Source organism: Tamandua tetradactyla, chromosome 11 (assembly GCF_023851605.1).
Source record: "Tamandua tetradactyla isolate mTamTet1 chromosome 11, mTamTet1.pri, whole genome shotgun sequence".
In the NCBI taxonomy this organism is placed as follows: domain Eukaryota; kingdom Metazoa; phylum Chordata; class Mammalia; order Pilosa; family Myrmecophagidae; genus Tamandua; species Tamandua tetradactyla.
In genome coordinates this window covers 73,984,400-74,009,465 of record NC_135337.1, presented here as the reverse complement: position 1 = coordinate 74,009,465, position 25,066 = coordinate 73,984,400, and the positions used below count along the sequence as shown (strand labels likewise).

Sequence of the window (25,066 nt, the reverse complement as noted above, 5' to 3'; positions counted from 1 at the left end):
TAGCACATTACTGAACCGTTTCAGTACCTCCATCTCTGAAGTGAAGAACTCACCTATCTCTTATAGGTGTCCTGCTGAGTGACTGCAACCCTGGTTGTTCTTTTCACCTTAACCCTCCATACCTCACTGAGTTTCCTAAAGGTTATTCATTAGCCTTAAACTCTATGGGCCATATATTCTCATACTTTTTAACCAAAATCTAAAGTTTTTCCCCACCATAAGTTTAAGCAGTTGCAAAGGGCATAATTTCCCACAAGTTAAAAAATATTGTTATATTGGAATAAAACTGTAATATAATTCCTTTAAAGTATTAAACTTCTATTCTGGATTGAATTACTATTATAATTATTAACATATAATAAACCAAAGCAATATACTTCATTGTCTCTTTGCACTCCAGAGGCGATTCTACCATCATGTACCAATGTAAAGTTCAGGAAAGATGAGAGAGATGCCTTTTGTTTGTGACTGGAAGAAAAGTGATTTTGAAAGAGAAAGTGGGAAAGGAGAATATGCTTGAATCAATGATGCAATTAATTTTTCTCCCTAAAGCAGAATCAATTTTGGAGGAACAGAAGTACAGCTAATTCTAATTGTTTTATGTTGCTCTAACTCTATAAATTTTGGATGAACAAGCTTACCACAGACTGTCCAAAAACTTGAGCAAGTTCCTCAGATGCAAGCAGATCTCTTAAAAGAAAGGGGCATTCTTTCCCAATCAGTAAAAATACCTAAAATTCAAACATTAAGTTTTTATAACAATTGTACTATAATGAGCAAAATAATGTTACCAAGAAATAGTATCCATAAAGGAACTGTTGGTAGAAATGAGGGAAGAAGAGTAGTTAGACACCAGGGTTTTTTTTTAAATTTATTTATTAAATATAACATACAAACACAAACATTCTTACCATATAATCACTCCATTCTTTTTTTAATTTTTTAAATTAATTTTTTAATTTTTTTAAAAAATATTACAAGAAACACAAACATTTTCAACATATGATCATTCCATTCTACAATTCACAATTTCATCACATAGTTGCATATTCATCATCATGGTCATTTCTTGGAACATTTGCATCCATTCAGAAAAAGAAATAAAAAGACAATAGAAAATAAAACAAAAACAGAAAAAAAAATTATACATACCTTACCCCTTACCCCTCTTTCATTGATCACTAGCATTTCAAACTACATTTATTTTAACATCTGTTCCCCCTATTATTTATTTTTATTCCATATGTTCTACTCGTCTGTTTACAGGTAGATAAAAGGAGCATCAGACACAAGGTTTTCACAATCACACAGTCACACTGTGAAAGCTTTATCATTATACAATCATCATTAAGAAACATAGCTACTAGAACACAGCTCTACATTTTCAGGCAGTTCCCTCCAGCCTAAGAGTCACCCCCAAGAGAACTTCTTTTGTTGCTCAGATGTGGCCTCTCTCTCCAGCCAACACAACAAGCAAACTCACCACCCCTCTGCCTGTCTACGTGGGACACAACTCCCAGAGGTGTGGACCTTCCTGGCAACGTGGGACAGAAATCCTAGAACGAGCTGGGACTCAGCATCAAGAGATTGAGAAAAACCCTAGAATGAGCTGAGACCCAGCATCAAGGGATTGAGAAAACCTTCTCAACCAAAAGGGGGAAGAGTGAAAGGAGACAAAGTGTCTCCATTACATTTTGGATAACAAGCTGACATCTACTTAATGCGTAAGAATGAACTCCAGGATAACCTCTCGACTCTGTTTGGAATCTCTCAGCCATTGACACTTTGTCTCCTTTCACTCTTCCCTCTTTGGTCGAGAAGGTTCTCTCAATGTCAGAGGTCACAGAAAAAGAGAGAATCTTGAAAGCAGCAAGAGAAAAGCAATCCATCACATACAAGGGAAGCCCAATAAGACTATGCGCAGATCTCTCAGCAGAAACCATGGAGGCGAGAAGACAGTGGGATAATATATTTAAATTACTAAAAGAGAAAAACTGCCAACAAAGAATTATATATCCAGCAAAACTGTCCTTCAAAAATGAGGGAGAAATTACAACATTTTCAGACAAAAAAGCACTGAGAGAATTTGTGACCAAGAGACCAGCTTTGCAAGAAATACTAAAGGGAACACTAGAGACAGATACGAAGACAGAAGAGAGAGGTGTGGAGAAAGTGTAGAAAGGAAGACTATGAGTAAAGGTAAAAAGAAGGAAAATTAGATATGACATATAAAATCCAGAAGGCAAAATAGTAGAAGAAAGTACTGCCCATGCAGTAATAACACTGAATGTTAATGGATTAAACTCTCCAGTCAAAAGACATAGCCTGGCAGAATGGATTAAAAAACAGGACCCATCTATATGCTGTCTCTACTCAAAAGACATGAGGCCAAGGACACAAATGGACATTTACACACCAATGTTTATAGCAGCATTATTAATAATTACCGAGAGATGGAAACAGCCAAAATGTCCATCAACAGACAGTTGACTAAAAAAACTGTGACATTTACATAAGATGAAATATTATGCAGCTGTAAGACAGAATCAAGTTATGAAGTATGTAACATGAATGGACCTTAAGGACATTATGCTGAGTGTGATTAGCCAGAAACAAAAGGACAAATACTGTATGGTCTCACTGATATGAACTGACATTTGTGAATAAACTTGGAATATTTCCTTGGTAACAGAGAACATCAGGAGATAGAAATAGGGTGAGATATTGGGTAATTGGAGCTGAAGGGATACAGATTGTGCAACAGGTCTGAATATAAAAACTCAGAAATGGACAGCACAATACTACCTAACTGTAATGTAATTATGTTAAAACACTGAATGAAGCTGCATGTGAGAATGATAGAGGGAGGAGGGCTGGGGACATAAATGAAATCTGAAAGAAAGATAGATGGTAAAGACTGAGATGGTATAATCTAGGAATGCCTAGAGTGTATAATAATAGTGAAATGTACAATGTACAAATTTTAAAAATGTTTTTGCATGAGGAAGAACAAAGGAATGTCATTATTGCAGGGTGCTGAAAATAGATGACAATTAATACTTTAAAATGTCACCTTATGTGCGAGACTAAAGCAAAAAATGTTTATTTGTTACAACATTTATATTTTGACTAGAGCATTTCCTAATATAACTCATGTAGATAGTTTGATTGAATGTCATAAGTACTTGGAGTCTCAGGTAGGACATGAGATTTTGTTGGTTTATCCAGAGTGATGCCCCGATGAATCCCAGAGTGATTTGATCAGTGAGTGGAAAAGTATTTGCAAGCCCCCTTCGGGGAATGGTGAGAGTGGGGAGAAATTCAACTTCCCCAAGTTGAATTCTTGATATTCTCACAAGCAGTGTGGACAACCAAAGCTATAAGCTGAGCTCCCAGTCTTGGGGTTTGTTCATATGAAACTTAACCCCACAAAGGATAGGTGAAGTCTACTTAAAATTTAGGCCTAAGAGTCACCCCCAAGAGAGCCTCTTTTGTTGCTCAGATGTGGCCTCTCTCTCCAGCCAACATGACGAGCAGTCTCACCACCCTCCCCCTCTCTGCGTGGGACATGACTCCCAGGGGTGTGGACCTTCCTGGTAATGTGGGACAGAGATCCTGGAATGAGCTGAGACTCAGCATCAAGGGACTGAGAAAAACCCTAGAATGAGCTGAGAATTAACATCAAGGGATTGAGAGAACCATCTCGACCAAAGGGGGAAGAGTGAAATGAGACTAAGTGTTGGTGGCTGGGAGATTCCAGACAGAGTTGAGAGGTTATCCTAGAGGTTATTCTTATGCATTAAGTAGATATCACCTTGTTGTTCAAGATGTAGCGGAGAGGCTGGAAGGAACTGCCTGAAAATGTAGAGCTGTGTTCCAGTAGCCATGTTTCTTGATGATGATTGAACAATGATATAGCCTTCACAATGAGACTCTGTGAATGTGAAAACCTTGTGTCTGATGCTCCTTTTATCTACCTTGTCAACAAAGGAGTAGAACATATGGAATAAAAATAAATAATAGGGGGAACAAATGTTAAAATAAATTTAGTTTGAAATGCTAGTGGTAAATGAAAGCAAGGGGTAAGGAGTATGGTATGTATAATCTTTTTTATTCTCTGTTATCGTTTCTTTTTCTGTTGTCTTTTTATTTCTTTTTCTAAATCGATGCAAATGTTCTGAGAAATGATGAATATGCAACTACGCTATGATATTAAGAATTACTGACTGTATATGTAGAATGGAATGATATCTTAATGTTTTGTTTGTTAATTTTTTTTAATTAATAAAAAAGTTTAAAAAAAGATACCATATAACCTCTTATGAGGCAGTTAAAAATAAATACATAAATAAAATTAAATTAAAAAAAAAAAAAGATTCAACTTGGGGAGGTTGAATTTTCCCCCCGTTCTCACCATTTCCCAAAGGGGACTTTGCAAATATTTTTCCATTCACTGATCAAATCACTCTGGGATTTATCGGGGCATCACTCTGGACAAACCAACAAAATCTCATGTCCTACCCAAGGTTCCATGTACTTATGTTGTTCAACCATCATTTCATTCTTGATATATAATCAATAACTAACAATATCATCACATAGTTATATACTCATCAACATCATCATTTCTTAGAACATTTGCATCATTTCAGAAAAAGAAATAAAGAGAAAAAAAGAAAACAGAAAAAAAACCTCATACATACCATACCCCTTGTCCCTCCCTTTCATTGATCATTAGCATTTCATGTACTAAATTTATTCTAACAGTTGTTCCCCCTATTATTTATTTATTTTTAGTCCATATGTTTTACTTGTCTGTCAACAAGGTAGATAAAGGAGCATCAGACACAAGGTTTTCACAACCACACAGTCACAATGCAAAAGCTATATCATTATACAATCATCTTCAAGAAACATGGCTACTGGAACACAGCTCTAGTTTCAGGCTGTTCCCTCCAACCTCTCTATTATACCTTCACTAAAAAGGTTATATCTATTTAATGCACAGGAATAACCTCCAGGATAACCACTCGACTGTTTGGAATTTCTCAGCCATTGACACTTTATTTAGACACCATGTTTTGATTTTATAATCAAAAGGGAAAATATTAAAAATCTATGCCAAATGATTATAATTTTATAGAACAGTAATGAAAATCAAGAAATCTGAGGGCACTGCAAAACAGTTTAACATTAATTCAAATAATTTAATGAATGGTCCAATAATGAAACAGTTCTTAAACTTACATCACCCAAAGCTCGCTCTAGACACGATGACAGTTTCATTAAGCTAAGAGAAATAGCAGTAGATTGTAGACTTTTCAGGTCATCAAAGATCTCAGGAAATAGCTGTTCAGAAAAAGACACATGCAAAATTTTACAATCAGTAAGAAATATTTATCGAAGTAATAATACTATTTATTGAAATTCAAACCTCTAAAAGTTTCAATTGGTCTATTTTTTGGTACAGGTAAACATTTTCTTTAAATATAGCAACTTAATAAATTAAGAAAAATATTTTACATTCTGGGTTCTTTGAAAAATTTCCCTTTAAATGTTTATTGACAGCAATAAGAATGAAAAAGTCAAATATTTTTATCTAAATCTTATTTCCCATTTTCATTTGGCTCAGTTCTTAACAATAAACATTTTGCTCTGCCACTTAAGAGAACTATTAAAAAGAGACAGGCAATAATGCTTCCACTCAGAATTAGGAAATTCAAAGTATTTTAGAATTAGACTTAGTATAGCCACAGATGTATTGTGGTTATTTAATGCACAAAGTAAATGGAAAAAAACCAACCAACAAATAAACTAAAATGAGATTTGGGCCTGGCTCCAAAATCCTCCCTTCAATTCACCTTTAACAAGACAAACATCCCCATCTTTAGTCTCTTCCTGTTTCTCTATACCTTACTCTCTCTCCATAAGGTGTTTTACTCTGTACTCTGGAGAAGCCAATTTTTCTTCTGTCCCAGGATGAGCACCTGTGTACTAAGTGCTACTTTGCTAATCCCTAATCCTATGATAAAATATTTAAAAATTGCTTTTATTCAAAGTGATGCATTTCTTAGCTCAGGAACTGGCGACTTTGTATAACAGTTCAAGTTTCTCTTGCAGCCCTCAAGGATTCTCTACGGTTTGAGGGCCTATATGATGGAGGAGACCTCTTTAAAATTAGCAAGTAACAAGGGTGTCAAACGGTATCTGTAAAGTATTTTATTTCTAAAGGTTGTTCAAAAGCCCTACCTCCGGAATATTCATCCACCGTAACCACAATGCATAACGAATTTCAAACTGCACTTTGGTCAAAGATAACAAGTGTAAATGAACAGCTTCACATATAGGACCCAGTAGCCTCACACTTTTCCCGTAATCCAGATTTTGGTCTTAAGAAATAAGAAAACAATTTTTAGTATCATAGTTATATATCATATGATGAAGAAAATGTCAAAATTATCAAAGAAAAAGTTTTTTTTATTGATATAGATTTAAACTTTATTACAGTATCAGGGGGAAAACAAATTTAGGCATTCTTCATCTTGTATTTCCTGAAGTACTTTACAAAGCCCTAACATATTTTTTTACAACCTTAAATTCACCAGGTTCTCTTTTATAGCAAATTAGAACATTTGATAATGCAATTTTCCAAATTATCAATACAATTACAGCTTTCAGGATGAAACCATATTCCCTAAAATGATCACATTCTCATTTGTGGTGGTTGTTCTCTTTACCATTTCAGAGCCTCTATTAAGTCATATGCACATGGCTACGGAGATTGTGGTACCTACAGTCTGCACTGCCTGCGCTCTAATCAGTGCAGGTCTATAAATGCTTCTCCTTCAGAGGGAGAGGTGAGACGGGATCACCAATTTTGTAGCTTCATTTTACAGAGATACTCTTCAGGATCTTCCTCTTTTTCTGTTCTAAGGTTTACATATTTCTGTTTTCGGGTTCCATGATAAATACCATTCCTCTTTCTTGATAAATACCATTCCTCTTTCTTTCTCTCTCTCTCTTTCTCTCTCCCTCCTTCCCTCCCTTTCTTATCTAAAGATAAGTACGCTTTACTTGAAATGCACTTGGCTGCAGGTAACCATATTAGTATGGTTATCCTTTCTTCCAAGCTACCATTTAGTGTTAATTCAGAAAAATCATTTTTGTGAAAATCCACATGGTATACAGGTGGGCTGTCTCTCAGTTGTCAAACTGTTTTAACCTTCTTTTGACTATTATTTATTTCCACTCTCCATTTCTGTGGTTTCTCACTTTGATATGAGTTTTTATAGCAGTTGGTCTGATTGGCGGCTGAAAAATGTATTGCTTATTAAGAGGATTTTATTTATAATATTTAATGCAGGATTGTGTTTAAAAAAAGAGGAGTTCATGCTGAAATTTAATTAAAAGCATACAACTGACTAACATTTCTAAATATGGTGGAGTTTTTGAACATGATTAATCTGTTCTTGTATATCTACTGATGGAGAAATGAAGTATTCCAAATGATTCAAAGATGCAAGTTTCTGACCTATGAAAAAACTGACATAATCTTTATTTTGTCCAAACCAATCTCCAAAAGCATTTGAACTGGAATAGTCCCAATTAGAGTAAGTGAGTTCATGGTTCCATGATAAGACTGATGAATTAGCTTACTTAGCAAATTGTTACTCCCACTATGGAGCCATGGCTGTACATCACCACATTGCACACTTTGGATGATCAGTGTGAAACACTTCACCAAGTCTTGATATGAAATTACACTACTGCACATTTGGGACCACAGCTGCTCAGCAAAATCAAGATCACCATGTACTGTGAAAGGACACTCTCAATGGAACGATAAACTGCAGCAGTGTCATGATTCACTGCCTCTATGTCTTTTTCTTGCAGAATCACGAAATCCATCCAATTTATATAAGTCATTCAGAAATTCCTGTACAAGTTCAACAACAGATTTTACTTTCAGAGACTCGGGCCATTCAGTTATACTAGTCCTTAAACCATCCGCCAAAACAAGGAGAAATTTCAGTTCTCTGTGAAGATGATTCACAGGACTTCTGGGTTCTCCAGATTCCACTTTAATATTCAGATTTGCAGTTGACAAGAGTGGAGGAATCTGAAGAATTTCATCCACAAGATTCCAAAAAATATCCAAAGTGATTGCCGTTTGTGATGTGGAGACTGTGTCATCCATGACAGTAGATTTAAAGAGCTCATATTGGGCAAAGCCCCTGGTTGTAACAGTAGACAAATGATGCTTTTTCTTGTGTGAATTCTTTAGGTCTTCAAGATTTACAGAATAATTATCAACTTTACAAATGACCACATATAGGACAATTACTGTAATACTGTTATTTGTTGTAACAAGCTCAGCTCCTAGCCAACAAGTACCTTCAGGATCTAAATTGTCACATCTTACCCAAAAGAGAGAAAGGACAGTAAGTGGCCAGTTAATCTTCAAATTGGTCATATCAGGATTGCAGACCATGATATAAAGTCCAATTAACTGCCTTGCTCTCCCCAATTGGTAAAGCAAAGTGTTCCAACATTCTTTAGAGAAATAAAAAATAGCAGTTTCTTCAGATTGTAGTTCTTCAATATGATTACTTCTCCTTTTCTAAAGGTACTTTCTCCATGATGAATACTACATCATTTTCATTTAGGATATTCTTCAAAGAGTTTGGCTGACCTCTGCTAATCAAATGCACTTGAACATCAGCCTCAAAGAGCAATGATTCTTTGCAGATTCCTTCCCTTTCTTCATCAAATCCTTGCAGAAGGCAAGCATGTAACTCCTCAGTGGCTCAACTGATTTGTGACCACATCCCTACCCAGTCAGAAAACAAGTCAGGAACCGCCAAACTGAACTACCAAAGAAAAATTTTAATTATAAAATTTCCACAAAAGCAACAATCAGCTTATAATTGAATCTACAAAAGACAATACATATATCGAAATACTGTTGGATATAATGTACTTCACACTTATTATAAAAGAAAAAATACTATCTGCAGAGAATTATGAAAATATAGAAAGGTTCAGAGAAAAAGATTTTTTTAATTTCCTTTACTGTATATAAGTTCATTCAAAATCAGATTCATGTTGTAAATATAATATTGTAAGTTGTCTTTTTATTAGACTGAGAGATTTTTAATGACATTATTTATATATTAACTTACTGTTTTTTATTGTCATTTTTGCTAAGGTTGGGTCTGAATCTTCACATGGTGCAATCAAAATATATAAAAAGGAGAAAATCTCCCTCGTAGTCACCTAATCCTCCTCATTACAGCAATAATTGTTACTAATTTCTTGTGTCTATTTTGAAACATTTACACATTTACAAGCAAATACAAATATATATACATTTTCTATTTTTTTGCTTAACAATATAGCTTAGAGATTTCCATATCAGAAAGACAAGCTCTTTCGTACTTGTTCACTCCTGCATAATATTCTATTGTCTACATTCACCATAATTTACTTAACCAATTCCCCATTGCTAGATATTTGGTTGTTTTGTTCTTTGTTTTTGATTTTGCAATCACAAACAATACTGCAATGAATATCCTTGTACAAACATCATTTTCAGATGTGTAAGTAGACCTGTCTTTAAATATTCCTAGAAATGGAATTTGCTGAGCTAGAGTATGTTCATTTATAATTTTTATGATTATTATTAAATTTCCCAACCCTTATCCTGCTCCAAAAAATATACAAGAGTACCTGGAAGACATTCAAAATGATTGTATATTATATTATTATTACTCTCTTCTTCCTTATTGTCCTTTCCTTTCTATCCAGAGGACTGGTCAAGAACCATCTCAAAGCCCAGAGAGCTATGTCCTCCACAGCCTATCAACACTCACTGTCTCCTTGTCCCTCCTTACCCCCAAGCTGGTTTCCTTAATCGGCTTTTCATGAACTTTTTTGTTTGTTTCTTAATATTTGTACTGACAAATCTTCATACATATACTTGATTTATAATCAACGGCTCACAATATCATCATAGTTGTGTATTCACCATCATGATCATTTTTGGAACATCTGCATCATACCAGAAAAAGAAATATACAGAAAAAAGAAAAAACTCCTGTATCCTATATCCCTCTCACTGACCACTAGTATTGCAATCTATCCAATTTATTTTACCCTTTATTACCCCCAATATTTATTTTTTATCCATATTTTTTACTCATTAGTTCATAACCTGGATAAAAGGAGCATCAGACAAAAGGTTTTCACAGCCACATTGTAAAAGGTCTATTGTTATACAATCATCTTCAAGAATCAAGGCTACTGGAACACAGGTCATCAATTCCAGGTACTTCCACCCAGCCACTCCAATATACCATAAACTAAAAAAGGATACTATATAATGCATTAGAATAACCTCTAGGACAACCTCTCAACTCTGTTTGAAATCTCTCGGCCACTGAAACTTTCTTTTATCTCATTTCTCTCTATCCCCTTTTAGTCAAGAAGGCTTTCTCAATCCCATGATGTCGGGTCCCAGCTCATTCTGGGAGTTCTGTCCCATGTTGCCAGGGAGATTTATACCCCTGGAAGTCATGTTCCACATAGAGCACAGGGCAGTGAGTTCACCTGCTGAGCTTCATGAACTCATGCTGTTATGGCCTTATTCCGTCTCTTTTAACACTGATTCCCTCTGTCTGTTGAGTGGGATTTATATTACAACATCTTTTAACAAAATTTTTTTTTAAAACTGCTATGTTCATGTTGAATGATAATCCAGTGACCTTGATGCTTAAAGAGGATTGTATAACTATACAGCATTTACAGTGTGACCATGTGTTCTAGCTTGCGAGCTCCTGAATGCAAAATACCAGGAACAGAATGGCTTTAAAAGGGGGAATTTATTAAGTTGCAAGTTTCTTACTGTTCTAAGGCTGTTGTGGAAATGTCCAAATTAAAGCAAGTCTACGAAAATGTCCAAATTAAGGCATCAAAAAGAAGTTATCTTGGGCGGGCCGCGGTGGCTCAGCGGGCAAGAGTGCTTGCCTGCCGTGCCGGAGGACCCCGGTTCGATTCCCGGCCCCAGCCCATGTAACAAACAAGCAAACAAACAAAATATAATAAAACAAGAAAATGTTTAAAAATGTTTCCCTTTCTTCCTCCCTTCCTTCCTTCTCTGTCTTCTTTCCTTCCTTTCCTCCCTCTCTCTAAAAAAAAAAAAAAAAAAAAAAAAAAAAGAAGTTATCTTCACTCAAGAAAGGTCAATGAAGTTCATGGCTTCTCTCTCAACTGGAAAGGCACATGGCAAACATGGTGATGTCTACTAGCTTTCTCTCCAGGCATAGTTTCATGAAGTTCCACCGGGGGCATTTTCCTTCTTGATCTGCAACGGTCTCTGGCTGTGTGGGCTCTAAAGCTTTTTCCAAAATTGTTCCCTCTTAAAGGGCTACAGTAAGCAACCCTCCTTATGGGTTGAGACACATCTCAATGGAAACCATCTGTTCAAAAGTTACTACCCACAATTGGGTGGGTCATATCTCCATGGAAACAATCAAAAAGCTTCTACCCGGCAATACTGAATAAAGATTAAAGAACTTGGCTTTTCTGAGGTTCACAACAGATTCAAATGGCACATCATGTGATTGTGAAAACCTTGTGGCTGATACTCCCTTTATCCATGTATGGACAGATGAGTGAAAATTAGGGCAAAACATAACTTAACAGGAGGGATAAGGGGCATAGGATGTTTTGAGTATTCTTTTTACTCTTATTTTTTATTCTTATTTTCATTTTTTTTAGTAATGAAAATGTTCAAAAATTGACTGTGGTGATAAATGCATAACTATATAGTGATGCTGTGAACCATTCATTGTACACTTTGGATGATTATAGGGTATGTGACTGCATCTCAATAAAATTGCATTAAAAAAAAAAACCTGTATGTTAAGAAAAGGAATTTTACAGGTCAAGACATTTTAAATGGACTGATGATTAGGTTGGAAAAAAAGTACAAACCTGATTCTGTGTAACTCACACATTCTGTGATTGTCTGCCAACACACTTCACCATTTTGAGTTACAATGGTATTGATATCACAGTTTTCTCTGACTTCAAACCCAAGTTTACAAACCATATCATACACTGATGAAGAAAGACATGTGGTGGTAGAATCTCCTAATAATATCTGAAATACAAGACATAAAGATACCATTAAAGAGGGAAAAAAACAGAAGATTATTAATTATGTATTTAAGTCATATAAAACTTAAGAAAATTATATTCTAAGAAATAAGTCATGTAAGAAAATTATATTCCAAGTCATATAAGACAATTATATTCCAAATACAGAATGTATTCAGGTATAGCTAATGTTAACATTATTTCTTGATATCATGAGATCTTTATGATTAAAACACTGTGATTAAACATTAAAGACAAAATTTCACAAAACTTTTTCAAATAAAAGATAAATGTTTAAAGATTTTAAATCATTTTTTGATCATAGTATTTGTTACGAGTTCACAGAAATTCAATGTGTCTTATGAATAGTTCATTAACCCTGTCAGAATTCCTTAACTCTCCCAGAGTTATCAAAATAACCAATCTTTTTATGGGAAGTAGGAGAGGAGAAAATCAAGCACAATGAATTTTAAAAGTAGCAAAAAGCATACCTCAAATTTCCAATATGGTATAAAAAACAGTTTTTCCATGAAGGAGTAATAAAATCAAAATCCACATAATTGTGACAATGCACTAAGGCCATCCTAAACATCTGTAAAAAGTCTATTTCTGAGCCTTACCTGAACCAGGAGCTCTTTATTTTGACGTATCAAGTTGGGTTTTAACAATAGTGATTAATTTTGGTGGGTTCCTAATTAGGATGCTGACAAGTTTTTTTCCCTTCTTGCTCACCTATTATCCTTTTATTCTTTTCATCATTCCTATCCCCCAGATGCTTCACTTCCCATTCTTACCCCTGGTTTCAACCATTCCAAGGTGGGTCCTAACAGATAACTAAGGAATTGCCAAAGAAATATGCCAGTTATTACATGATTGTCTCTCTCATCCAAACCACCCTTCTCTAGTCTGCTCTGTGATGCCAGAGCTGGGATTCTGCAAACCACACGACTGCTTTGCCAGCTGGGTCCCTCCTAGGGTATGCAAGACAACTGGAAGAAAGAACTCACTCCTTTCTGTTTGCATTCTGTGGACTTTCTGCACACTCATTACTACTCTGAGGATCAACCCAGTAAAGTACTTCTTCACCCCAGCAGCGGCAGTGTCTTTCCATTATAATTGCTAACTCCAGTGAGCAGTTTTTCCAACATGTGTACAGTCCGCTTCATCACGCCTCCAGCAGACACCAGTACCACTTTCCTGGTGCCGCCTCTTCATAGGTCTGGTCCCAGATTCGTCATTCCTCCACGTTCAAAGACAGCAGCATGAGTTGAGACCTAAGTTTCAGCTATGTGGGGACTCCCTTCTAAGTTTCAAAAATTTTTAATACCAACCACTTCCCTTAGTTCCCTCAGCCCTAGGGGTAGTGTCTGCCTCCCATAGTTGCCCCTTCCATGATTCCTTAAGAGATCTCTTTTTAACTTTTCAGGTACTTACTTAATAACTTTATACCTAGTTAACAATTCTTCATATTAAAATTCTCAAAGTTCCAAAACTAGTATAGTTTCTGCCCCCTGATACAGAAATATAATACTCACAAGGGTTATTTTCACATCAAGAGGGACTTCTTGCATTTTAAAAAAGCACTGAATTGATAGAAGCCCATAAACTCCATATACTACTAAAGCTGGCCCTAAGTATGGCAACTGTGCTAGTTAGAAACTATTATGTCCCCAAGAGAAGCCATGATCTTTTTCCTAATCCAATCTTTTGGAGACAGAACTATTGTTTATGGTGGAAGCTTTGACCGGCTTGTTTCTATGCAGACGTGACACATCCAATTGTGGACGGGACCTTTTGATTAGATTGAGCTGTGTCTCTGTCCATTCAAGGTGGGTCTTAGTTTACTGGAGACCTTAAAAGAGGTCATGGAGAGAGAGAGTTCAGAGCCAACATAGACACAGACGTTTGGAGATGCAGAGGAAAACAAAAGGACCCACAGTTTCTGTGAGAGCCATTTGAAACCAGAAGCCAGGAGAGTGGGCCCAGAACATACAGAACATATTGCCATGTGCACTCGTATCAGATGCTAAGCAAGCCAGAACCCAGAGTTTTGCCCCAGAGAAGCTAAGAGCAGACTAACAGATGCCAACCATGTGCCTTTCCATGTGACAGAGGAAACTCGGATGCCATGTGGCCCTTTCTTCGGAAGCAAAGTATCTTTCTCTGGATGACTTAGCTTGGACATTTTTATGCCCTTAGAACTATAAACTTGTAACTTAATAAAACTACTTTATAAAAGCTGATCCATTTCTGGTATATTGCATTCTGGAAGCATTAGCAAACTAATATAGCAACTAAGGCTGTGAGAATCTACTCTTTTAATTGCAGAACCCCTGCCAACAAATTTTCCCAACAACCTCAACTAAACTGTACAGTCTTAGAGCAAAGACCTTGCCTTACATACCCTTGTATCCCCAGGACATGGCATACCCCCTAGCACAGAAATAACATGAATAAATTATTGAATGATTGTCTGTTTCTACTCTGAGCTGAAGCACACTCCAACTAGCCTCCACAATTTTCAGCTTTCGGGAGTAAATGTATCCTATCCCCTACCAATCTATTCTAAAAGTTTGATTTTAGTTAACTTATACCTATACTCTTTTGAACAAGACTCCACTGTTAATCAAAAAATAAAATCCAAACTCAAATCAATAAATATTAGATGCCACACTACATTAATTATAACCCATGACATTTTCTACTGTCACATGTATTATATTTAGGAACATGCCTATCCTCCCTACTAGAAGCCAGATACCCTGTACGCTTTCATGCACATGCATGTGTGTGCACCCCATACCATTATTCTTTGATTACTTCAGTGTTATGCTGGTTTGAAAATATTAAGTACCCCAGAAGAGCCAAGATTCAATCTTGTGGAGGCAAGTGTTTCTTTTAATTCTGATTCAACACTTTGAGTTGGAAACTTTTTTTAAAATTGATTTTCTATTCTTTTTTTTTTTCACATGGGCAGGCACTGAGAATCGAACCTGGGTCCTCTGGCATGGCAGGTGAGTACTCTGCCACTGAGCCACCGTGGCCCAACCTTGAGTTAGAAACTTTTGATTGAATTATCTCTGCTGGGATGTGGCATGCCCAATTGTGGGTGTGGCCTTTTGATTAGATGTGACTGCACCCATTCCAGTTGGGTCTTGATTAGTTTATTGGACTCTTTTAAAAGAGGAAACATTTTGGAGAGAGACAGAAATGACAGAAACAACAGAGTCAATAGAGAAAGAGCCACCAGAAAACGACAGAGCAGACAGAAACCTCAGAGCAGAGCTGACAGGCAGAGAACAGAAGACATGAATGTCTGGTGTTGCTTTGGAACCCAACACAAGTCACCACGAGATGATAAGCAAGCCAGAACCTGAAGAGAACCAAGGGAAGTCAAGAGGTGAAAGCCAGCCCCAGAGAAGCAAAGTGAGGAACCCCCACAGGAACAGAGGCTAAAAGCAACAGAGCCCAGGAGGAAAAGACCAGCAGATGCCAGCCACGTGACTTTCCACCTGACAGAGCTGTTTTGGACAATATCAGCTTTTCTTGAGTAAAGGTAACCTCTTGTTGGTGCCTTAATTTGGACACTTTCACTTCCTTAGTACTGTAAACTTGTAACTTATTAAATTTCCCTTCTGTAAAGGCTGCTCTACTTCTGGTATTTCAGCAGCTACCAGACTAATACAGTGTCTTACCCAGAGCAGCATGGAATAGTGGAAACAACATATGTTTCAAAGCCATAAAGACTTACTGTGAATTAAAAAAAAAAAAAAAAAAAAGACAATGTGAAACCTTCAGCCACTACCTCTGGTCTTGAAAAAATTACTTAATATGTCTGAACTCAGTTTCCACAACTGTAAAATGGTACAAAATAAACTTTCTAGGTTTGCTATAATACTTGAAAAGCATCTAGAACATAGTAATAAAAAATAGTAGCTATCAATATTCGATTATAGATGCTTGATAAATAGTTGATTGTCCAAGGAAAGAAAATGAATAAAATGCTCAGAGGCAACCCTACAGAATCCAGTTTAACAGTCACAAAATCAAAGAGACTCTTATGACTTAGTCTTATGCTGTGACAAAAATGGTCTAAAAATGCCTAATTATATAATTTTAATTTGCAAATGTGAACTCTAGAGATTATTCAACAGCACTTCACAACATTGCTTAGTGTGCTACACAGATAAAAACTTTCTTTAAGGGAGAAAGGTCATGGTCAGAACAAACAGTAAACTATCCTGTGCTAAGCTTGCAATAAGTATTTAGAGTCAATGGTTATTCACTGTGTTATTTATCAGCAGGTATTCTGCAGAAAATATTTGAATCTATTATTCATTATTAAACCAGTAGTCTGAATGGTGAACTTCACTCACTTTTGCGAACTTACTCACAATCAGTTCTGTGATTTTTTTGTCAGAAATAAAGGCAGAATACCCTATCTTGGAAAAAAAGAGTAGGGGGATCAAATACCTAAAACCTTCAGATGGTTCCTTGGCCAGATAAAAGTCGTGAAATCCAGAGGTACCAGTCTCTCCAAGAATATCAACTAGTTTCATCCCCTATCCCATTTTGTTGACAACCCTTTTCAACTTGAAAAAAATTAAAATGGGAATACCCAAATATCTCTAAAGATTGGGAGAGGGATCAAAGGAGGAGGAAATACAACAGAAAGTTAGGATTTAACAACTATGTATAGCTACTGAATCATGACACTGATATTTTTTAGTCTCCTGCGTCTTGGGCAAACTAGAAGGAAAATCTGAAATTGTGGAACGGTAACCCATACCAAACTTTGAAATCTGTTCTACAGCTACTTGCTAAAATACACTTTGAAATTTACTGCTTTCTTGTATATATATCTCACAACAAAAAACGTAAAAAAAAAAAAAATCCTATCCTTTGTTGGTACGATACTGGCTCTGAGTTTAACAGCTCTCGGTACCTATAAACAACTGGCTGCTACAGTTTTAGAGCCTCTACACAAATGTAATGGGCTTTACCTTATTTCTTAAAACTGTAAATTTCAATTTAGATCTAGGAGATGATCAAGAATTTCGGCCACTCGAACAACTTGCAGGTAGAGCGCTAAAAGAGAAAGAGGGCTCTGGATATACAGTATTTCCAAATCTCAAGAAGCCGGGCGCCAATTCATCAGGTATGCAAACGAACTATAGGTAAGGCTGATCCTGAGGGCCTTAGTTCCTTAGCTTGAGCCACTGGAGGCACCCAGGAAGAGAAGACCAAGCAAAAACACCCATGATGTTTCATAGCAAACAGCTTCAGTCTCTCCACCCTACGGGCTCACGTTATAAACCTAAGGTCTAGACGCAATTAACCATGTCCGACACTACTGAAGCACAATGGCGTTTCCAAGCCGCGGACGCACACCCCCTGAAAAGAACCGTGAGATACGAACACTGCCTCTACATGCAGTTACCAACGTTCGGATATTCACTCATTTAGTTAACATTTGTGGAGCGCCTACCATTGCCTGGCACTGTGGAGGAGCTGAAAACAGAGCGGCTCAGAAGAGAGCACAAGACGTTCGGGGAGAACCCTAAGTCGAGTTCCCGCCAGCCCCCACTATCTCCGTCATCTTTGAGTCCAAGCTCCGGCTCAGGCTTGATGACGCCAGCATGCCCGCCCCATCGCTCCGGGCCGCGGTCGCGCTTCTGCCGTCACGCGGCGCGGAGTACGCATCACTTCCGCTGTCGCCGGAGGCGGGGCGCCGGCTCTTTGTGGTCGACGGAAGGCCGAGAGGAGGAGGGCCGTTTGGAGCTTGGTACAGGATGGATAAGCGAGGCCGGGTCGTAAAGCCGCCCTCCACTCAGAACCCTCCGAACCTTCAGAGCCCTCAGGCGCCGCCGGCCGGGGCTAAGAAGGAGAGGAGGCCAAGCATGTTCGAGAAGGAGTCAGTGAGTGCGACTTCCGCGAAGGGTTGACGCACCTTACATTCCCCCTCAATGCCCTCCTCTTCCTGCCCTGAATAGGCAGGTTTTTGTTTCCGGGGCGGAAGCCGAGGTCTGAGCTTGGGATGGGTAGCCTTTATTGGACTTAAGTGCTAACGTTCTTTTAGTTTAGCCCGCAGCACCCTACATTTACAGATTGACAAGGTTTTTACGAGATCATTTTCAGTCCTTTTAATTAAGACTTGCTCATTTTGCACATTGAACTATTATTACCCTTTAAAAATGTGAGATTTTGCGTATTTCGTGCCATCATGCAAACCAGGGACAGTTTTATTGGCCAAAAATTGACCGTATGTGTGCCGTTTGAAAAAAAAAAAAGGAAAATCTGAAAAAGTGAGAACGAGACGTTTTGAGTTTTTACAAATAACAGCAGCCTCATTATTTGGATAATACGTTGAAGGAAAAATTAAAACTATTTTGTAAAAGATTTTTTTTAAATCGATGGAAAATATTTAAATGTGTTGGTAGCATAACACTAGTAGTTGTGTAAGCATAGTTCGAGAACCGTTATGTAATCAAGACTACTGTTCTTTAAAAATCTGAAAAATTAGCTTGTCCAAGTATACACGACTATGTAATGATAGGGTTGAGACTATATGTCTTGGGACTCCTGGTCCGCTTTTCTGTACTAGTTTCTTTTCATACATACTTTGTGAGATCCGTAATTGTTAGGCTGGAAATAGAGGTAACAGCAAAGCACTAATTTCTGAAGACCCTAAAACATTTCAAGATCACTTCCAAGTAAAAAGAGAAGCTTCAAAACAACGTTGTGGCAACATTTCAGAGTTTTGTGTTTTTGTAGAAGGACCTTTAAGTTGTTTTTGCTTCTAACTGGTAGTTTTACGGAAATAAAAAAAATACCGAATGTATTAAACGCTGATATTAATATATTTGAATTGATTATGGGATTTTCAATATCCCTTGCACTGAAGTAAATTAAAGGAAGATAAATCTGGTAGGCAGATTGGATCGACACTGATAAGGCTTTAAGACCTCTTAGGGTCAAGTGAACAAGGGGTTAAGTCTGAGGCAGGAAGGAGAAGGCATTGTTGGATCTAAGCAGGGTGATCAACTTGGATCAGAAGCCTAGGTGTTTTCATTTACTAAAGCTGCCAGAATAAAGCCACCAGAGATGGATCAGCTCTTAATAAGGGGATTTATTTAGTTAAAAATTTATAGTTCATTAGAGGAAAGGCAGCTAGCTTCCATCTGAGGTTCTCTGTTACTGTAGCCTTCTCTTCCAGCTTCTGGGATCCAATGGGTTTTGCCAGGTGATTCCTTTCTGCAGCTTACAAATGTCTGGCTGAGCTGCGAGTGCTGTGATGAAGTATGCTGAGCTGCTTGGGCTGTGCTGTATTGTGCTCCATTCAGACCTCTCTTTTAAGCCTCCAGCTAATTAAATTGAACTTCACTCATTGCAGAAGGCACTCCCCTTAGCCTGCTGCAAATGTAATCAGCCATAGATGAATTTCACATGCTGGTAATTTAAAAGTCCACAGCAACAGAACAATGGGGCATCATCACCTGGCCAACTTGACACCTGAACTTAACTGTCATACTAGGGTATATAGGATCTTAAGGTAAACTACATAAGTACTTACAGCATGCCTGGGCTAAGACTATATATACACTAAGTGTCATGATGGCTCTTTGGTGCCTATGCTTTACGGAGGAAAGGACAAACTAAGGGAGAAAAATAAGCAGAGTTCACACAACTAAGAAAAAAAGCAAACGAAGATGAGGAGACTAAATCTGTTGTTTTTTTCAAATTTTGTGCTCCCAAACACTGATTATTGGTTGAAGTCTGAGACTGAGGGGACATGAATCAAGGCAGCTATTGCATGTTTGGTGTGGGTTGTGATCAATCACAGCTATCTTGGATATCTTTTTCAATGTCTTCCTCATTGTTCAGTTTGAATTTTTTTACCTCTACGTGTATCTGAAGACAGTGCACTGAGTCATTTCTAACTTTGAAGTAGCTGGTAATTCCCATGTTCCTGAGCAAAGGGAAAAATAAGACTCAAATCTATATGATGAACATCTGATTTTATCTTCCCTGCTTCCATTTATTTTTCTTTGTATAGTACTTCAATTTTGCTTTGGAGAACTAACTCATCTTACATTGGATAGAGTTGGTAGAGCTGTCAGTTACTTTCCTTGGCTTTGTGGTGAGGATGAGACCAAAACCAAGCTCATTAGTTGAACTATTTCTAGAATATTACAAGGAAAATGGTTAAAGTTTATTCAAATTGAGAATGGCAGGCATGAGTTCCTGTCTTTTTTTTTTTTTAACTTTTTTGAGAAAAAATCTTCACAAACATACTTTCTATACATGGTGCACAATCAGTGGCTCACAATATGGACATAGTTGTGTATTCATCATCATGATCATTTTTTAGAACATTTGCATCAAAAAGAAATAAAAAGAAAAAAACTCATATGTACCATACACCTTACCCCGCCATTGACCACTAGTGTTTCCATCTGCCTGATTTATTTTACCCTTCTGCCCCATTATTTACTCATTTATTTATTTCTATATTTTTTATTCATCTGTCAATACCCTGAATATAAGGACCACCAGGCACAAGGTGCTCACAATCACACAGTCACATTGTGAACGTTAGGCTACTGAAACACAGCTCAACTGTTTCGGTTACTTCCCTGCAGCCGTTCCAATACACTATAAACTAAAAAAGGATCTCTATATAAAGCCTAAGAATAACCTCCAGGATAACCTCTTGACTCTGAAATCCCTGTCCTTCTTAATCTGGTTGTTTAGCTTTCTCCTTATTTCAATTATATGAACTACTCCATATCTTTCCAATAAGTTAAATTTTTGCTTAAGTGTTGCAAAAACAAGGATCCCAAAACATTTAAGCAGATTATGAAAAACTCATTATGAAAACTAATCAAGTTTTCAGTTTTTCATAATCTGCTTAAATGTTTTGGGATCCTTGTTTGCAAGAAACACATAAGCAAAAATGTAACTTATTGGAAAGATATGGATTAGTTTCACTTTTGTATGTACATATCAAAGTCTTGAACACTAGCAATAGCATTTAAAACTGTATCTCATGACCTAGTTTGTTTAATTCTAGAAATATTAAATAGTCTCAAAGGAAGGAAATACTGTATCAACAGGTTAAATCAACTCAGATTGTTTTAGTGTATACCATAAATTGATCATATTTAAAACCTATTCCTACTTATAAAATGATTACAAGAGAGTCATCCTTTATAATAGAGAGTATACTGAATCCAAAGGCCAATATTATATATAAGGAAGAGTGGTAGAGATCTGATTTTTCAGTATATTAGAATTGCTAAGGGTTATTTTTAAACCACATGCCCCAACTCCAAATAATTATTGAGGTTGGAAGCCACTGCTAATGGAGGGAGTGTAATTGTATCCCTTTAGTATATGGGTGGGGGATAGGAGAGGGAGGAGTTGATAATCATTACCTTAAAGGAGCATTCTCTTAATAACAAGAACAAAATAGAATTAATACACTTCTCTTCCCCTGCCCAAGTTCAAAATCAATTGAAAGGTAGACTTCTGATGGATAAGCAAAAGTGCAGACTTACAAGCAGTAGGGACAACCAAAGCAATAGGCTGAGCCCCCGATCTTGGGGTTTGTTCATATGAAACTTATCCCTGCAAATGACAGGCTAAGCCTATGTAAAATTAGGCTTAAGAGTCACCCCTAGGAGAACCTCTTTTTGTTGCTCAGATGGGGCCTCTCTCTCTCAGCCAACACAACAAGCAAACTCACTGCCCTCCCCCTCCCTATGTGGGACATGACTCTCAGGAGTGTGGACTTTCCTGGCAAAGGGGGACAGAAATCCTATAATGAGCTGGGACTCAGCACCAAGGGATTGAGAAAACCTTCTCGACTGAAAGGGGGAAGAGAGAAATGAGACAAAATAAAGTGTCGGTGACTGAGAGATTTCAGAGTCGAGAGGTTATCCTGGAGGTTAATCTTAAGCGTTAGATAGATATCACCTTTTTAGTTAAGGCATAACAGAGAGGCTGGAGGAAACTGTTTGAAAATGTAGAGCTGTGTTCCAGTAGCCATGTTTCTTGAAGATGATTGTCTAATGATATAGCTTTCTCGATGTAACTGTGTGACTGAAAACCTTGTGTCTGATGCCTCTTTTATCTACCTTATGGACAGATGAGGAAAACATGGATTAGAAATAAATAAATAATGGGAACAATGTTAAAATAAATTTAGTAGATTGAAATGCTAATGTGAATGAAAGGGAGGGGTAAGGGATATGGTATATATGAATTTTTTTCTGTTTTTTTATTTTTCTGAATTGTTGCAAATGTTCTAAGAAATGATGATGAATATGCAACTATGTAATGGAAAAGAATGTTCATATTGTGTATTGATTCGTTTTATTCATAAAAATAATTTTTTTAAATGTCAAAGAAAAGTGCAGACTTATTTCAAAAGAATGCTAGAACCTAAATTAATGTCAGGCACAGGACATTTCTGAACAAAGATATTATGAGGAATATAGAAGGTTATTTCATAATACTAAAAGATAGTTCACCAGAGGGATGTAACTCCTAAATCCCGTTGCCTGTTCCCAGCTCACCAATCAGATAAACCTCCTTGGGAAGAGTGAAAGGGCAAAGAAATTGCAGAAGTCTTACTCCAATGACATTCTGCCACATAGAAGCATCAGTGAAAGAGAATAGGTATTTCCCCATCTTATGCCCTATGGTATTTAATATCTGCATTTTTTGACTTCTGGCCTCTACAGTTAGATATGAAAAAGAAAGAGGAAGGATAGAAATCTGTAGAACTGTTACATATTTATAAAAGTCAAGAGACAACATTTAAAAACACTAAAACTAATAAAAGTTTAGTAGCTGGATACAACAGTAATCCTATGTTAAAGCAGTAACTCCTAAAAATATAAAATTTTTAAAAAATCACTTAAAAACATCCCAAAAATGCTTCAGAATAAAGAGATTTCTGTAAATTAAAAGTACTTGGAAAATAGAGAAAGAAAGTGTAAGTAAAATTACTTGGAAATTTTCTACGAGTTTCTGTTAAGTCGTGATTTTTTTTTCTTGGCAATTATCACTTTATACAGTAGCTTATATCATTTGCCTTTATTTATTGTCTGTCAACCAACCTGCTCCTCACTAGAGTATAAACTATTTAAGAACAATCCTTATTAGTTAATACAAGCAGAACACTTACTTCCTGGCTATTATTATAGTGACATTCACTACTGTAACTTCAGAACCTACAGCATTTATCTGGAACATACTAGGCATTCAACAAATATTTCTTTAATGAATGTTCAGTGTCAACAAACATTTAGCATGGAATAATGTATGAATCAGATCAATACATCTTTGTTATTTTTTGAGCTTAAGATTGTGGATGTGTTACCTAGCTAACTGTATTATTTATTTAGAAGTAAATAAAAGTTTAAGAAGACAATGGAGGATAATATTTTTATAACCTTAAGTAGGGAATAGGAAAAGTTTCCTTTACTTTCCTATTCCCTAGCCACTCAGTTCTCTTTTCTGGAGATAACTCTTGTTTCTAGTTCTTTTGTGTGATCCCTGGATTTTCTAAATATATTCCTGTAAATGTGTGTGTGTGTGTGTGTGTGTGTGTGTGTGTAGATAGATAGATATTCTTGTATCTTCTTTTGTAAAATTGAAGGCCAAGAGTGAATCTAGGTTTTGTGGGACCTGAAACTCGGCTATTTGAGTAGAAGTCAGTCTTTAAGAAAAAGTAATAAAAAATGAGGTAGAGAGCTTTAAAGAGTAATTGGAAGACAGACACCAGAAGCTTTAACCTTTATTAGCTTCATGGTAAAATTCACTTCTTGTGGTATCACAAAATATGTACTATTCTGAATCTTGCTTTTTTCCTTAAAAATATACTTCAGAAATTATTGTATCAGTTATGTAAAGAACTTCCTTGTCATTTTACGTCAACAATTTTAGAAGTTTCATTGTATTCTTGTCTTCCACTGCTTTTCTAAAAAGTCATTTGTATTTCATAATTTGTTCCATGCTATGTAAAATGCCTTTTTTCTTTGCTTTAAAATTTTTTCTTTATTTTTGATTTTCAGCAGTTTGACAATGACATGCCTAGGTTTCTGTTTGTTTACTTTTGTTTCAGTATTTATCCATTTTAAGGTTTGGGGTTTGCTGACCTTACTGGATCTATAAGTTGCTGTGTCTTAAAATTATATTTGGGTTTGTTGTTAATTTTTTTAATTAATAAATATAAATAAATAAAATTATATTTGGAAAATTTTAGCTATATTTCTTCAAAAAATATTTCTATTCCATTGCCTCTCCCCTTTCCTTTTGGGATTCCAATGACACAGATGTTGATACTGTCTTATAGTTATTGAGGCTCTATTCATTTGTATTTTCAGTAATTTTTGTCTCAGTACTTTAGGTTAACTTCTATTAAATATCTTCAAACAAGTAATCTTTATTTTGTTCCTTGTCCAATCTATTGCTAACTCATCCAAAGACTTATTAAGATAATGTAATTTTCCATAGTATGTTTTTTATTCTTTTTTTTTGTTTCGAAGTCTATTCTGAAATTTTTCCATCTCTACTACACCCATTATATCTATCTTTCTTTTTAATTAAAAAAAATTTTAATCAGTAAAGTCTGGTTACATTCAATATTCATTCAAGCTCTTAAAAATCTTTTAGGAAAACCAACAGGTTCAAAGAAAAAAACAAGAGGCTACTGATAATTCTTTGGTGGAAAAATAAATTGCATACTTAAACAGTCTGCCTTTGTGATTATCAAGCCCAAATCTGTATCAGTTTTGTTTTTCAAAAATAGGTTTCAAGAAATGCAGAACCCATACACCAAAGAACCCATATACTCTTTAGTAGTAAAAAATTCGACAGTTAAGTTTAAAAGATACAG

The 25,066-nt window shown here is 36.3% G+C and overlaps 2 protein-coding genes and 1 pseudogene across 8 annotated transcripts in view; 1 reads left to right on the top strand and 2 right to left on the bottom strand.

The window, feature by feature from the left end:
• ERMARD (ER membrane associated RNA degradation) overlaps window positions 1–18,115 on the bottom strand; it is a 95,931-nt gene extending 77,816 nt beyond the window's left edge. For all 6 annotated transcript variants that reach the window (XM_077120901.1, XM_077120903.1, XM_077120904.1 and 3 more), the window contains exons 1-5: window positions 17,648–18,115; window positions 11,995–12,163; window positions 6,250–6,389; window positions 5,248–5,349; window positions 642–731 (exon numbers count right to left, since the gene is read on the bottom strand). In XM_077120901.1, the coding sequence (XP_076977016.1) occupies window positions 642–731; window positions 5,248–5,349; window positions 6,250–6,389; window positions 11,995–12,163; window positions 17,648–17,650 (504 nt within the window). In that variant the 5' untranslated portion in view covers window positions 17,651–18,115. The remainder of the gene's footprint in view (window positions 1–641; window positions 732–5,247; window positions 5,350–6,249; window positions 6,390–11,994; window positions 12,164–17,647) is intronic.
• On the bottom strand, window positions 6,397–10,981 carry LOC143650288 (protein zwilch homolog pseudogene; annotated as a pseudogene).
• The window catches only part of DYNLT2 (dynein light chain Tctex-type 2), a 49,041-nt gene continuing 41,814 nt past the window's right edge, over window positions 17,840–25,066 (top strand). For both annotated transcript variants that reach the window (XM_077120909.1, XM_077120908.1), the window contains exon 1: window positions 17,840–18,077. In XM_077120909.1, coding sequence (XP_076977024.1) covers window positions 17,952–18,077 — 126 coding nt within the window. In that variant the 5' untranslated portion in view covers window positions 17,840–17,951. The remainder of the gene's footprint in view (window positions 18,078–25,066) is intronic.